Below are 13,194 nucleotides of genomic sequence, written 5' to 3'. Positions count from 1 at the left end.
GTGGGTCGGACCCCGTGGTCGTACTCTCCCAGAAGAACTTCGTCCAGATGCACGTCATGAGGGTGGATTCGTGGGAGTAAAGGGGCCTCTGCATCCGAAGGGCTCATTACAACTGATCTGGCAACGTTCAGTACACGGTGCAGTATGCAATATTGTACAAGTGTATGAATAACAGTCCGCGCACTCGCATCTACAGTTGAGATGAACAACTTTCCAAGCCCTAATGCATGTGTGCATGTGATGCTGGTGCTGCAGCCACTCCAGTGCACCTGCCCCGAGTGCCACCTCAGCTGATCAGCAGACGTCTCTTCGGCATGTGAATTCCTTTTGTGACACCACCGACTGCTTTAGGTTGCAAACATAGCCGCACGAGACTTCGTACAATGTTGTGTACTTGACCGTTTATACTTGATGCGCAGCGGAAGTGGCTCTCCTCAAACCCAGGCCAACTTCTGTAATGTACCGCTCACTTCAGGTGCCACTCAATCGGCTCTAAGGCCACCTCAGAACAACATCCTTGCTGATGCTCATGCTTTCCCCTTGACATGTGAACTCCTTGTCCTCCCCTCGCCTCACCCAGCACACCACTGCATGCCCACGTGTTCCGCAGCACCTGCCCTGTCCCACCCTGCCCCGCCCGGGCCACCCAATCCCTGCCTTGAGGCCACCCCACTCGTGTACGATGCCGCCAACTTTTTTTATCATCTCCGTCAGGCTCCTCTGCAACACCCTGCCTGCCGGCGGCTGCCCGCTTTTTGTAGAACCTCTTCCCCACCTGCCACGTCCATAGTCAGAGGGAAGCCACTACAGTACAAACATATTGTCACCGCACGTGCGTGCGTGAGCCGACGGAGCGAGCTCTTGTTGCAGGCAGGGATGCCGGTCGGCGGCATGGCCGCGCTGCCGCACAGGGGCGAGGTTGACGGAGCTGACTGTTTGCCACCGCTCTCACCGCTTGAACAGCTCAACACGCTGGTTGGCCAGCGCTACACGGGCGCATCCCAAGGGATAGTCCCCAGGGCGACCCAGTATTTCCATGGCGTGTGCATGTGCCCAACAAAGTTGGGGCAGAGGCCAATCGTACAGACTTGTCTCCCTCCCCTACATTGCTGTATGTCAGGCCATGCCAATCAATTCTCCCTACACAGCATTGAAGGCATCGCAGCACCCACATTCACTGGCTGTCAAGCAAAGACCAAACAAGCTCTGTCTACTATGATAATGTGTAAGTTCTTTGGTTTGTTGGTTCAGGGGCCATCCCAACACCCCAAGGCAACCCTGGTGCCAATCAATACGGTAATCCCTAAATCATGGCCAATGCCTTTCCTCTGTCCAGCTTCCCACTTAATCCATTCCCTCACGCATTCAAATCTTATTTACGATAGCATGTGGTCCTAATCCTTTGATCAGACTCCTTGAAACCACGCCCGTGCCCTCTACATCCGTGGTCAGAACGGGAACATCCGTCCCACGAGAGACCCCCAAAGAGCTACCTGGTGAGTTGGACACAAGACACATGCGCACATTCCACGGGATCATGAGCACGGAAGACTCAGCGCAGCAAGTTTGTGGCACGGTGCTGCCAGCCTGGGGTTTGTGGCACGGTGCTGCTTGTCATGTTCTCAGAATTCGCCGACGACCACCACGTCTAAAATGCCTCTAAGGCTCTTACATAATATTGAGGAACATAGCGGGGACACCCGAGGGGGGGTTGTCAAAGGGGGATGGGCCCCTGCCGCTGCCTCCAGGCACCCATCCCTGAAACTCGATACGTGCACCACCTGTGCCAGCACCGGCCCATCCTGGTTGTGTGGACGGTCCAACAGTCCAACACTCTCCCACCCAGTGAACACTCATTACGGCCATTCCCCACTTCTCCACAGGACTGTCAAGCATGAGCGCTCTCACCACTGCCATCTGGGGGCTCGGCTCCAGCCGTGGCACCACAGGCGCCGCGAGTGTTGCCGGCGCTGTTGGGGCCGCCAACATGCCGGACATTGTCACGAGGCTGCGAGGCAGGCAGGAGCGAATTGCGTTTCGGCGCATGGTTGAGCTGATTGACTTCTCTTACCCTCAGAGACAGGACCTGCAGGCCACCATCCTTGGCTGGGAGGGGGCAGACCGCTGCATCGCTTATGGGCGCCGGCTGGCCGATTCCTGGGCGGGCGCAGCGCACCAGCGCGACCTGTGGGAGGCGGCGAGGCCCTGCGTTGGTGAGTTCCATCACACATATTGGCAAGCGGCGCGCATGAAGTCGTGGCATGCTGTACCCTGTCAGGATCGATACCGGTCACGCAGGAGGCGGATGTCGGTGCTTATCTAGCTCGCTACATGGCAGCGCTCTTGCCGCACACGCGCACGCATGCACACACACACACACACACACACACACACACACACACACACACACACACACACACACACACGCTTGCACGCACGCACGCACGCACGCACGCACGCGCGCGCACACACAAAAGGGCCAGCAATCTCCCTATGCCCATCCGTCACCACAGATCCTTTCCATCCACTCTCGCTCGTTGCAGGTGACACTCTCTTCAGGACAACCACGATCAAGTTTGAGGCCAGCATCGAGGGCGGTTCGGCCGCCCTGCTGCAGCTACAGATGTACGACGAGGGGCAGCGTGTGACTGCAGCCCGTGTCATCCTTGCCTTCTGTGCACCGCCCCAGCTGACCCCTGCTGATGTGCAGGCCGCCTTCTTGAAGAGCCAGGAGACCCTGTCTGTCGTCACCATCCGCGCCTCCCATCGTCCCGTGTTTCACGTGGTGAGTGCATCGCCAGGAAATCTGGGACAGTAATCTACACAGCCGTGGGCGTCAATGCAGCCCGTTCTTCTCGCTTGAACAACAGTGTGCCCCCCCACCACACACATACGTGCGTGGCGCGCGTACATACCCACGCACACACGCACGAACGCGCTTGCACATTCATCCATGACTGCCATCAATTACAATTGTTTGCATGCAGGAGATGGCAAGCTCTGTCGACAGCTCCAAAGTCATCAACCACGACTGCCCCAGCTCTTTCAATGCTGATCCGCCTGCCAGGGTTGACCTGGTTGGCGGGATCTCCAGCGCCGGCTGCCGCACGCCCTGGGCTGACCTGAGCCTGGGCCTGGGCTTCCATCGTGAGACGGGGGAGCAGGCGGCCAGCGCCGTGCAGTTCAAGCTCCTGGATCAGGAGCCTGGCTGGACAGCGCAGCCGCACGCGTTGATCGAGGTGTTGACAGGGGGCTCGGCGTTCAGCGACGCCTTGAGCGCAGGCGAGTGACAACCAGGGCCTGGGGAAATCGGGTTGTGACGGCTGGCAAGTTGATGTGACCAACGGCTGCAGAGGTCGTGTCAGCAGCGTGCCCCACTTGGAATCTGTTCAGATGCCGTCCATGCCATATCAAATAGGAAATCTCTGCTGTGACACAAGGGTGTATAAAATTTTTGTGCGCACCAAGCCCACCAAACCGCAAGCCCCCCTGCAATGTGTGCATTGGCCAGCTCCTGGCTTGTTTTGTTTCCCAGCCAGGTCGGTGTCCTCGTTTCCTTCCTCACTCACGACGACACCACAAATACACGCTTTGTCCCGCGCTCACGACCCTCGCTCAACACTTCCAAGGTGGTGCCATGAGCGTTCAGGGCTGGGCTGCCAACGCAGGACCCGCCTTCAGGGCAGCCGACAACATGGAGCTCAGCACCAAGCGCGTCACCGGCGTTGTCAGCATGGTGTGCTCATCTGAGCAGATTGTCATGATCAACCCCTCAGACACCAACCAGCAGGTGCAGCTGGCGCCCTCTGCGCAGGTGCTGCTGGAGGAGGAGGGCCCCGAGTCTTTCCACGCCAAGTTTGGTTCCCACTTTGTGTGCGGCTACACCAAGGGTAAGCGCATGCATGAAGAGGGTGCCATTCGGTAGGATCTTTTTGGATATCAACCTGGACAGCCGTGCGTCCTGAATGAATACGGATTGGCTTTTCACCAACAGTTTCCATAGACATGCGCGTCGGTGACGACACACCTGCTCACAGCTCTCCTTGCAACATGCGCCATCTTCATCTGGCTGCAGGCGGGCAGTTTCTGGGCAGCTTCACGGTGGAGTTCTCCAGCACCGAGGCTGCGCGCCTGCACATCGGCGACATGCAGGCCGGATTCAAAGCCGCGTTTGCAAGCGCCGAGGCCAAGGAGGAGTTGGTTAGCAAGGTCGACTCCACCCAGACAGTCACCAGCTTCGGCGCCGAGTACTCCTGCACAGGCTGGTCACCCAACTACCCGCCAAAGCTAGCCTGCAGCCTGGGCGACCTCATCGAGGGCTGCGGCAAGTTTGACTACACCCAAGCCGGCAAGCTGGAGGCAGTCCTGCGGCGCTATGAGGATATCGACGCATACCGCGCCGCGCGGGCGGCCTACTACGCCGCCAGGGGGCAGCCTGATACCTGGGTCGGCCCCATGAAGGTGCCCAGCAGCCGCGCAAGGGTAGCATGGGGCTCCTTGCTGATGAGCACGATTGGTGTGCACGAGCCGGCAATGCGCTTGCTGCCTTTTATTTGGTGGTCGTGTCTTCCTCTGGCAGCTGACAGCGGTGTGTGCATAGCTGGCTGCCTGGTGCACAACGCCAATCAACAGCCCCTCATTCGAGGCTGAAACGCCTGCATATCTACCTGGGATGATGATTTATTGCAGGACGCAAACTACGGCGCCATCATCGCGGCCCTCAGCGCCGAATGTGAGCAAGCTGTCTCAATACAGACCCAAGTCATCATCAGGGGGAGCTCATCAATTGTCGCGGGGGCCGTGCACGCAGCCTGGGCTCCGACAGCGCCGTTCCTGTCCGCTGTAACCTTAGGTTTGCGTGTGTATACCGGATCTAGATTCTGCATGTGTGCATGCATCGCTTGTTGGCGTCACCTCAACTCCTCCCCTGTCCCTTCTCCTTTGACCGGCGCCAGTTTCCAAGAATGACTACCTCTGCAGGCTGCTGAGGGACGAGGCTGACCCCTCTTTGGCCGCCATCCGCGACAGGGCAGAAACAGCCCGCAAGCTGTTCAAGCGCAGGCTCGTCCTGGACGGCGTGCAGGAGGTGTGAGTGCCCCCCCCTGCTGTGCACAGACCTTTGCCCGCGGGGCGCTGTTGTCAGGGCCATGGTTCTCTGTGACGGGCGACGCAGGCGAGGGTGCTACTTGGCCGATCTGTCTGCTTTGATATGCATACCCACCCGCCCCACCCTCTGGACTGCGGTCACCCTTTGACTCGTCCCAGCCACACCAAGCTGCTGCTGACAGCAGCTACCCGAAATTCCACCCAGAGCGGGCTCGACCCAGTTCCCCACCCTCCAGCCACCCCACAAACCTGTGCAAATCCGTGTGCCCCTGACCCTCAGGTGCGCCGCAACCTCAGGGGCCTGGAGGCCTACCTCATCACCTACCAGCAGGACGACGCCGCCGCGGTGCGCCCCGAAGACGAGGGCGCCTGGCGCCTGGGCCGGGCCCTGGTGTGTGAGCTGTGGGGGGCTGCCCAGGAGCTGGAGGCGGCCCTGGAGGCGGCGCTGCCGCCGCTGGGCACCCCTGCACCGCGGATTCCCAGTGAGTGCGGGCTGCGGGATGTTGCAAAATGGTTTGGGGTCTGAGTGCGAGTTCGGACCAAAAAGGGCAGCCATGCAGCTTCTTGAAAATGCATGCCAGCAGAGCTGCGTGCATCGGTGTCTGCACTAGGCAGCTGGGTGCCATGTGCACGTGCCTGCTGTTTGTTGTGCCCACGCTAGTCTGCCTCGCGGCGGCGCCGTTTACGCCCCCGCAGAGAAGATCAGCAATGGCTGGGCGATCGACACCAGCGACGGGCACCTGCGCATCCTGCACAACGGGGAGCAGAAGCTCGTCCTGCACAACGAGGAGGACGGCAGCGGCGTGTGGACCAAGGAGATGGGCTGGCTGCGCGATAGGCTGTTCAAGGACGGGGACCCCGTCACCATCCGCTGTGAGCGCTGGGGCAACCGCCTGCAGGCCACAGACGACTACAAGGTGGACGGCTACCACAAATTGCCGCGGCCGGCGACGTGGAGTAACGCCAACAGGGGCGAGTGGGAGCGGCTGGTGGTGGAGAGGCTATAGCTTAGGTTGTGGGCAGCAACTGCAGGTTGGCTGCGATGCCCAACACGCGCTGAAGCGTACCGGTGAACCCTTTTGAGTAACATCACTGCAGCGCCTGACACAACGGTGCAGTCTAAAACCTGCCTGTGCTGGATGAAAACCTTTTGTAACTCAAACCCTGGAGGCCGTTAGCGTGTTGCGCACATTCTCATTGATTGGAGGTTTGTGGCCGGAACCCATGTGATTCTGCAAAAGTCTCAGAATCAGCAGCCCTGCTTGTGCATTTACTGGAATTAGATGCGTGATAAACAGTCATAAGTCTTGGTCGCAGGGGGTCCCAGATATATGAGTTTGTGAGCGTGCAGGCAAGGTGAGGGTCACGAAAAAAGGGGAGAATGCAGGGCCACAAGTATTCCGCTTTGCTCACAGTGCGCCCAGATCGCAGGAACAGTTCACATGCAAATGCTGCGACAGCGCTGCAAATTCATGTGCCCATGCGCAGCGCCTTGTGTCGCAATCTGGTAACGCCGAACTCTACACCGCAACCCGCGCTGGCGCAGCAGGGGGCAGTGTCCACTCCGTGCTGTGACTCCCCACAGCCAACCAGTCAGCAGCTGCAGCGGCCCCAAGCACCGCAGGCACGCGCAGGCCCGCCTCAAAGGCGCCCTGAAGGAAAACTCCAGGGCCACAGCATCGAGGTGCGTCTCTTTGCCGCCCTGCAGTATTGCCTACATGACGAGCTTGGAGGGGTCGCCCGTGAGGCTGGTGCCGACCAGCAGGGGGTGGGGCCTCAGGGCCGCCTCCAAATCGCCCTGCCAGTACTCCTCGCAGCTGGTGTTGAGGTACCAGTCGATGGTCCTGGGGGCAGGGGCGAGGATGGCGGTCGAGGTGGGGTGGGTTGGGGGGATGGGTTGGGATGAGGAATGGCAGTGGGACATTGCGTGATGTTGGATCGCATGGGGCTGGACCTTGGGCTGGACCAAGAATGAAGAGGGGCCCGCATTAAGCTTACATTAGGTCCAAGGGGCAGCAACGGATTTAGGTGAGGTGCACATGTCCTGCACAAATAAAGCAGTAGCTGAAGCTCCGTGCCGGGTCAGTGCACACGAATGCTGGAAACACGCCAGCGCTGGCCCGGCCAACGCCAAGGACGGCGCCCCGCCCTCACCTCTTGAGGCCCTCCTCCCAGCTGGTGGTCTCCTTCCAGCCCAGAGCGCCCAGCTTGTCGCTGCCAATGTAGTAGCGCCTGCAAGTGAGGAAAGCGAAACAAAGGTGCGGTGTGCGGTGTTTTCTACATGCGCAGACTCCAGACTGCAAGCGCTCCAATCGATGTCAGGAAATGCGTCACAATGGCCGCCCCTGTATTCACAAGAGGCAATGCCGCCTGTCCTGCCACCTGTCTGCTAGAGACATGTGCGAGCAGCAGCTAGCTTGGCCCCACCTGTCATTGAATGCGCGGTCCTTTACATGGACCACCTTGCTGGAGCTCAAATTGAAGGCCTTGGCAATGTCGTGAGCCACCTGGTTGTCGCGGGGTGTGGCGGGGTGGGGCGGGGTGAAATGTGGACAGGATGGGAGGTAGGGGCGAGGGTTGAGAAAGGGGGGCGGGGCGAGTGCGGCTAGGCAGGGACGTGGTCTGGGCGCCACCCAAAACAAAGCCTCAAAGAGCCGCAGAACGGCTTGGCTGCTGCCTCTCGTGCCTCCACTCGCCTCAAGCGTGTTCAGCTGCTGACAGCCCAGGCCCTCACCTCGAGCACGGTGCGCTCCTTGTCAGTGCCGATGTTGTAGACCTCACCAGTGACACCCTGAAGAAAGGGATGAAGGGGTTCCGATTGAAACCAGGGGGGCAGGGTGCGCAGGAACGCGAGGTTTGATCAGGCCCGGGCAAATTACTGGCAGCATGCAGCATGGCAGGAACGCTTACTGTCAACACCCAACTCTTGCACCTTCGCGGCGACCAGCTCGTTGACAAACAGGCCGCCCCGTCCTCCCAACTCGAACCCAATCAGCCCCCACAGCCTGCCTGCCCAGCAAGGGTTGGCCACCAGCTGCCCATGATCAGGGCACCGGCCCCCACCTTGTGCAGCACCGCGTCAAAGGCGCGCGCCACGTCCTCCACAAACAGGTAGGACCGCACCGCCTCCCCGTCGCCGTGGATGGGCAGGTCGGCGCCGCGGCTGGCACGGATGACAAACTTCGGGATCATCTTCTCGGGGAACTGGTGGGGGCCGTAGACGTTGTTGCCGCGCGTGATGATGACGGGCAGCTTGTAGCTGTTGGTGAGGGGGATTTGGATGAGAATCACGGTTCAGTGGGAGCGGCCGAAAACGTGTGATGATGACATTGCCAGCGAATCGGCAATGAGGGCAAAACTTCAAAAGACGGAAGCTGAATGGGATCAGCGCCCCAGAATTGCTGGTGACAAGTGGCAAGTAACAGCCCATGCAACTCAGGCCTGGCCAGCAGCGACAGCTCCTCCCGACCTGGTCTGGTAGGCCTTGCACATCATCTCAGCGCCGGCCTTGGCCGCAGAGTAGGGGTTGGTGGGATCCAGCATGCTGTGCTCCTGCAGACCTAAGGTGTCAGATCAGAGGGAGCCAAGCCGCAGTGGTGAGAAGGGTGAGGGGTCTGGAGGCGGCCTGCAGACGGGGAAGGCCGTACAACCACGCCACCACTGCCTGCGCCAGCTGCTGCCCGCCGCCGCAATCGGAAGCCGCTGCGCTCCGTCTTCTCCGGCTTCCGCTGCAATGAACCTTGAGCGTGCGTTGTCCGCAGGCTGCATCAAGGAGCAGACCCCAAACACCTCCGTCCCAGCACGGCGTCAAAGCTGCGGCTCACCCTCATCCTTGCCCAGGCTGGTCTCGCCATACACCTGCAGTAGCGCGGAGCACGGGGTAGGCCCCACACGTGCGTGTCAGCGCAGCCCCACAATCCATGCTTGGCAAACTACAGCCACTGCAGGCTGAGCCGCACCAATGGAAGCCTGCCGGGTCGACAGCCGATGCTGGCATACACGCCTACGGCCACGCTCGCATGGCCCCAACCCCGAAACGCTCACTTCGTCTGTGGAAACGTTGATGAACCGTCTGATGGTGCCCGCCTTGCGCGCGGCCTCGAGCAGCACATGGGTGCCGTAGGTGTTGTTCATGGTGAATGCCTGCACACAGTCATGAGGGTGGTTGCAGTGTCTGCCAAGCTGCTAGGAGATTGCGGCAGAACCCACCAGCCAGGAGGACACCATACTCAGCACCGTCCGCCTCGTGCAGCACACTCAGGACCGCAGTTGCTCACCAGTGAGTTACCAAAACTGTTGTCCACATGCGTCTGTCCACAGGCAAGCATGTGTTTGGGCGTGAAGCATCAGGTGCAAGGGAATGGCGACTGCGACTGCTGCTGATGTGAGGTGCGCAGCATGCAGCTCGTACGTCCCAGCCAGCAAACCCAGCGCCTTGTGCGGTGCATGCATCATGATACCGCCCAAGCCCCCCGTCTTCCCCAGGCCCTGCTCGCCTGCGCCGCGAAGTGCATGATGGTGTCGACCTTCTCGGCCGACAGCACAAAGGTGAGCAGGTCCATGCTTTGAATGTCGCCCTTCACAAACTGCCAGCGTTGGTGTGAAATGCAGGCAGCATGGGGCGCTCGCACAGGCTAAACGGGTGGGCATGCAGGCTCACTTGCACGCACCATCCTCCCTCCTGGAGCTCGCAGCATGCGATCCGGCAAAAGCCTTGCGCCCCTCCATCAGCGCAGCCATGACAGCACAGCTGCGTTGGTGCTTGCATGCAGTCGCATGATGCGTGAACATTGATGGCGGCAGCAAGCTTGCTGCCGCTGTCAATGCAGACAGGTTCATGTCGCATTCAGCAAGCAGGACCCCAGAGTGGAGCCGATTGCTCCCCTCACCCACCTTGACATTCGGGCTGGACTCCAGCGCCCCCTCAATGTTGCGCAGCGACGCGCAGTAGTCCATCTTGTCCATGACAATAATCTGCAGTCATAAAGCAAACGGCGTTTGTCCGCAAAGGAAGCGATGACGGTTATCAATGGTAGCAGCTTTTTAATGATGGTTGGCAAAGGTAGAAGCTAGTAACCGTGTGTATCGCAGCTCAGGCCGCAGCAACCGTGCACCCAAAAGTTGGTTGGCCCCGACCTAAGGAGGGACTTGCCTTGTAGTCTGGGTACTTCTTGGCCAGCAGCAGTACCACATGGGATGCGATAAAGCCGCATCCGCCTGTGATCAGGATGCTCGTGGGCGAGTATGCCTGCGAAAGGAACGGCAAGGTCCGGTGTGTTGCGCAGCGTTCGGAGAGCAGCAGCAGCAGAACCGGGGAAGCGGGGCGGCGCGCGTGAAGCGCGCTCAGCATATCGGCAGCGCGGAAGAGACGATGGCAAGCACACAAATCTGTCGCGTGGTCCATAAGTGGTGGCCAGCTGCGCGCGGTTCCTGTCAGGTGGAAGCGCCGGCCACCCAGGGAGCCTTGGCAAGCGGGCGAGAGGGGCCACTACTGCAGCGTATACCAGCAGAAGCTGTCGACGCACCTCTTCGGTAGCCATCCGGGTCGAGATCAGCTGCGAACACTTCGAAAAGGAGGGGACCGGCCTGCGCGAGACCCGTCTATCACCAGGACTAAATAATCTTCGGCTTGAAGTGAATCAAACAAATGTCATCACCAGTATGGCTGACAGTACCGCGAGCGAATGTCGTTGAACTGGCCGTGGAAGCTGCCCGACCTGCGTGGTTGATGTTCTCGGCCCCCTCTATGGCGAATTCAAGGTGTGAAATGTCACGGAGGTACTACGTGATACCGAAGGTTATTGTACACAGTGGAAGAAGAGCGATCTCTTCAGTGTCTCGAGGGCACACTGTGTTGGATCCAGGGCAGTGCCCACTTTTCGTGTCTTGCCTTGTTTGAGTTGCTAACCCTGATCAGTGGCAAGCTTACTCGTCTGCAAGGGCGGGCAGTCGTAGGCTCGCGGCGCAGAGCTCGGCGTGGTGGCGAGTGCCCACGTGTGCATCTGACCATGGCGGGCCCCGTCGTTCTCATTACCGGCTGTACCGAAGGCGGCATCGGGCATGCGCTCTGTTGTTACCTGCATGGCCGCGGTTGCCGTGTCTTTGCAACCGCACGGCGTCCCGAGGCTGCAGCAGGGTTGGAGGAGCGCGGCATCCCTGTTCTCAAGCTGGATGTGCAGCGGCCAGAGTCGTGCCAGCAGGCGGTGGAGGATGTGATAGAGGCGGCTGGGCGGCTAGACATTCTCGTGAACAATGCGGGTGGGAACCTGGAACGGCCATTGCTTTGTAAACAGGGGCCTGCAGGGCCAAGGCCAGCAGGCACGCCTTGGCTTGCCCGCAAGAGGAGGCAGCAGGGTAGGGGCGCAGCACCATTGACCAGCAGCAGGCGGGCGTTCTAACCAACTGTTTGCACAAGCGGGCTTTCGAGCCGCCGCAATTTGCGCTTACGCCATCGCGCACTTCCTCCTGTTGCCGCGTCGGACAGGGGTCGTCACGCTCGGCCCCACCTGTGAGGTGCCAATAGACACTGCCCGCACCATCTTCGACACCAACGTGTTTGGGCTGCTGCAGGTGGGGGTGCTGCAAGGGCAAAGCATGGAGGGTAACGATTCAAATTCGTGGCCACCCTGAGTAGGGATCAAACCTCGCAAGCATGACGCCGATTGATGCAAGGCACCTTGTCTGCCTTCTCCAAACTGCCTTGCGTAGCTGCATCGACGGCCGCAGCTGGCAGCAGCAATGGTGCACCACACACCCCCCTTTTCCCCCGTCCTTGCAGATGTGCCAGGCTGTGCACCGCCAGATGGTGGCCCAGGGCTCCGGCAAGATTGTCAACATCGGGTCGCTTACGGGGCTGCAGCCCGTCCCGCTCAGGGGCGTCTACAGGTGTGAGTGTGTGTGTGTGCGTGTGTGCGCGCGTGCGTGCGTGCGGGTGTGCGTGTTTGCTGCATGCAGATGTAGATGAGGGCCTGCGCTGCTGCTGCTGTGCCCCTGGCCGCCAAAGCTGTTGGTTCCACCCGCTGCTCTGTCTGATCTTGCGAGCGCCAAGGGGCAGCGCGCCGCCCTGCAACGTAGCCAGCCGCCTGGCGCCCGCACAACCTAGTCATCCCACGCCCTCCGTTCATCGGTGCCGCCCCCTCCCTGCCTCTCCTCAGCGCCACCAAGGCCGCGGTGCAGCGCCTGAGCGGCGCCCTGAGGATAGAGCTGGGGCCGTTTGGTGTGCAGGTCATGCTGGTGTCGCCCGGGTTCATCGATACAAAGGCGCGGGAGACAGCAAAGGTGCGGCAGGATTGGGTCGGCCTCTGCTTCAGCGCAATTGCGCCGCGCATGTCCTTGTATTTGAACAGGGCGTGAGCATCCATTAGTGGGCGCACACCGGCCGTTGCGTGCAACCAGATGTGCAGCCACAGCTTTGCACTGCAACCGAATGGGACAGCGGTGCCCCTGTCTCCTTCCCCCTGCACCAACCTGGACTGCCCGCTGCTGTCTTGGCGCTTGCGGCACAGTCCAACGCCGCGTTGACGACGGGTGGGCTGTGGGGCGGCTGGCTGGCCGTGCTGGAGCGGGTCATGGCCAAGCGGCTGTCAAAGGCGGTGCCCGTTGACACGTGAGCGCGGCGCTGGCATGAATCTGGGAGCCCCCCTTAGCGCTGCTGGGAATGCTGGTTCCCTGCAGGTGGGGGCAGCACGGCAAACAGCACGGCCCCGGTTGCTTGAGGGATGCGATACGGCCATGGCTTTGCACGCCAGGCCCTCCCGGACCCTCCAACACCCCGTGTTTACTGCCTGCCTCGTGTGCGCTTCAGGTATGCGGCCCAGCTGGGCTCAGTCATCCTCCAGAAGCACCTGCCGCGCCACTGGTGAGGCGATCACCTTGCATGAGCCCGGCACCAGCCAACCCTGGGGTGGCCCTCATGGTGGCCTGCAGTACAGTCCTCTTGCGGTGGTGAAGCTGTGAGGCGGTCAATGCTCTCAGCCTTGCCGCAACCCAGGGTCACAGAGCGTACACGCCTAGCTTTGTTGCCGCTCACACTTTACACACACGCAGTCTCCCTCGTGACCCTCCTGCGCATCTCCCCCCCCCCCCCCC

At 60.6% G+C, this 13,194-nt stretch overlaps 4 protein-coding genes across 4 annotated transcripts; 3 read left to right on the top strand and 1 right to left on the bottom strand.

Moving 5' to 3' along the window:
- Positions 1 to 1,894: 1,894 nt before the first annotated feature.
- Positions 1,895 to 3,290, top strand: MNEG_0375 (hypothetical protein; the record flags this gene model as incomplete). Its single annotated transcript, XM_014051148.1, has 3 exons — positions 1,895 to 2,213; positions 2,544 to 2,785; positions 2,988 to 3,290. 3 exons carry the CDS (start codon positions 1,895 to 1,897, stop codon positions 3,288 to 3,290), a joined length of 864 nt encoding a protein of 287 aa, XP_013906602.1.
- Positions 3,291 to 3,637: 347 nt separating this feature from the next.
- On the top strand, positions 3,638 to 6,113 carry MNEG_0374 (hypothetical protein; the record flags this gene model as incomplete). The annotated part of the gene is made up of 6 exons (XM_014051147.1): positions 3,638 to 3,890; positions 4,076 to 4,461; positions 4,690 to 4,732; positions 4,956 to 5,086; positions 5,387 to 5,588; positions 5,803 to 6,113. 6 exons carry the CDS (start codon positions 3,638 to 3,640, stop codon positions 6,111 to 6,113), a joined length of 1,326 nt encoding a protein of 441 aa, XP_013906601.1.
- A 707-nt stretch (positions 6,114 to 6,820) lies between these two features.
- MNEG_0373 (hypothetical protein) lies at positions 6,821 to 10,071 on the bottom strand (the record flags this gene model as incomplete). The annotated part of the gene is made up of 10 exons (XM_014051146.1): positions 6,821 to 6,950; positions 7,261 to 7,338; positions 7,534 to 7,613; positions 7,841 to 7,897; positions 8,170 to 8,365; positions 8,576 to 8,666; positions 8,931 to 8,964; positions 9,217 to 9,249; positions 9,633 to 9,692; positions 10,000 to 10,071. The coding sequence occupies 10 exons, from the start codon at positions 10,069 to 10,071 to the stop codon at positions 6,821 to 6,823; spliced, it is 831 nt and encodes a 276-aa protein (XP_013906600.1).
- Positions 10,072 to 11,114: 1,043 nt separating this feature from the next.
- MNEG_0372 (hypothetical protein) lies at positions 11,115 to 12,968 on the top strand (the record flags this gene model as incomplete). The annotated part of the gene is made up of 6 exons (XM_014051145.1): positions 11,115 to 11,364; positions 11,591 to 11,676; positions 11,885 to 11,991; positions 12,261 to 12,384; positions 12,612 to 12,712; positions 12,911 to 12,968. 6 exons carry the CDS (start codon positions 11,115 to 11,117, stop codon positions 12,966 to 12,968), a joined length of 726 nt encoding a protein of 241 aa, XP_013906599.1.
- Positions 12,969 to 13,194: the final 226 nt, after the last annotated feature.

Source organism: Monoraphidium neglectum, assembly GCF_000611645.1.
Source record: "Monoraphidium neglectum strain SAG 48.87 unplaced genomic scaffold scaffold00029, whole genome shotgun sequence".
Classification (NCBI taxonomy): Eukaryota; Viridiplantae; Chlorophyta; class Chlorophyceae; order Sphaeropleales; family Selenastraceae; genus Monoraphidium; species Monoraphidium neglectum.
The sequence above is the reverse complement of the archived record's forward strand: the minus strand, read 5'-3'. Positions and strand labels throughout refer to the sequence as shown.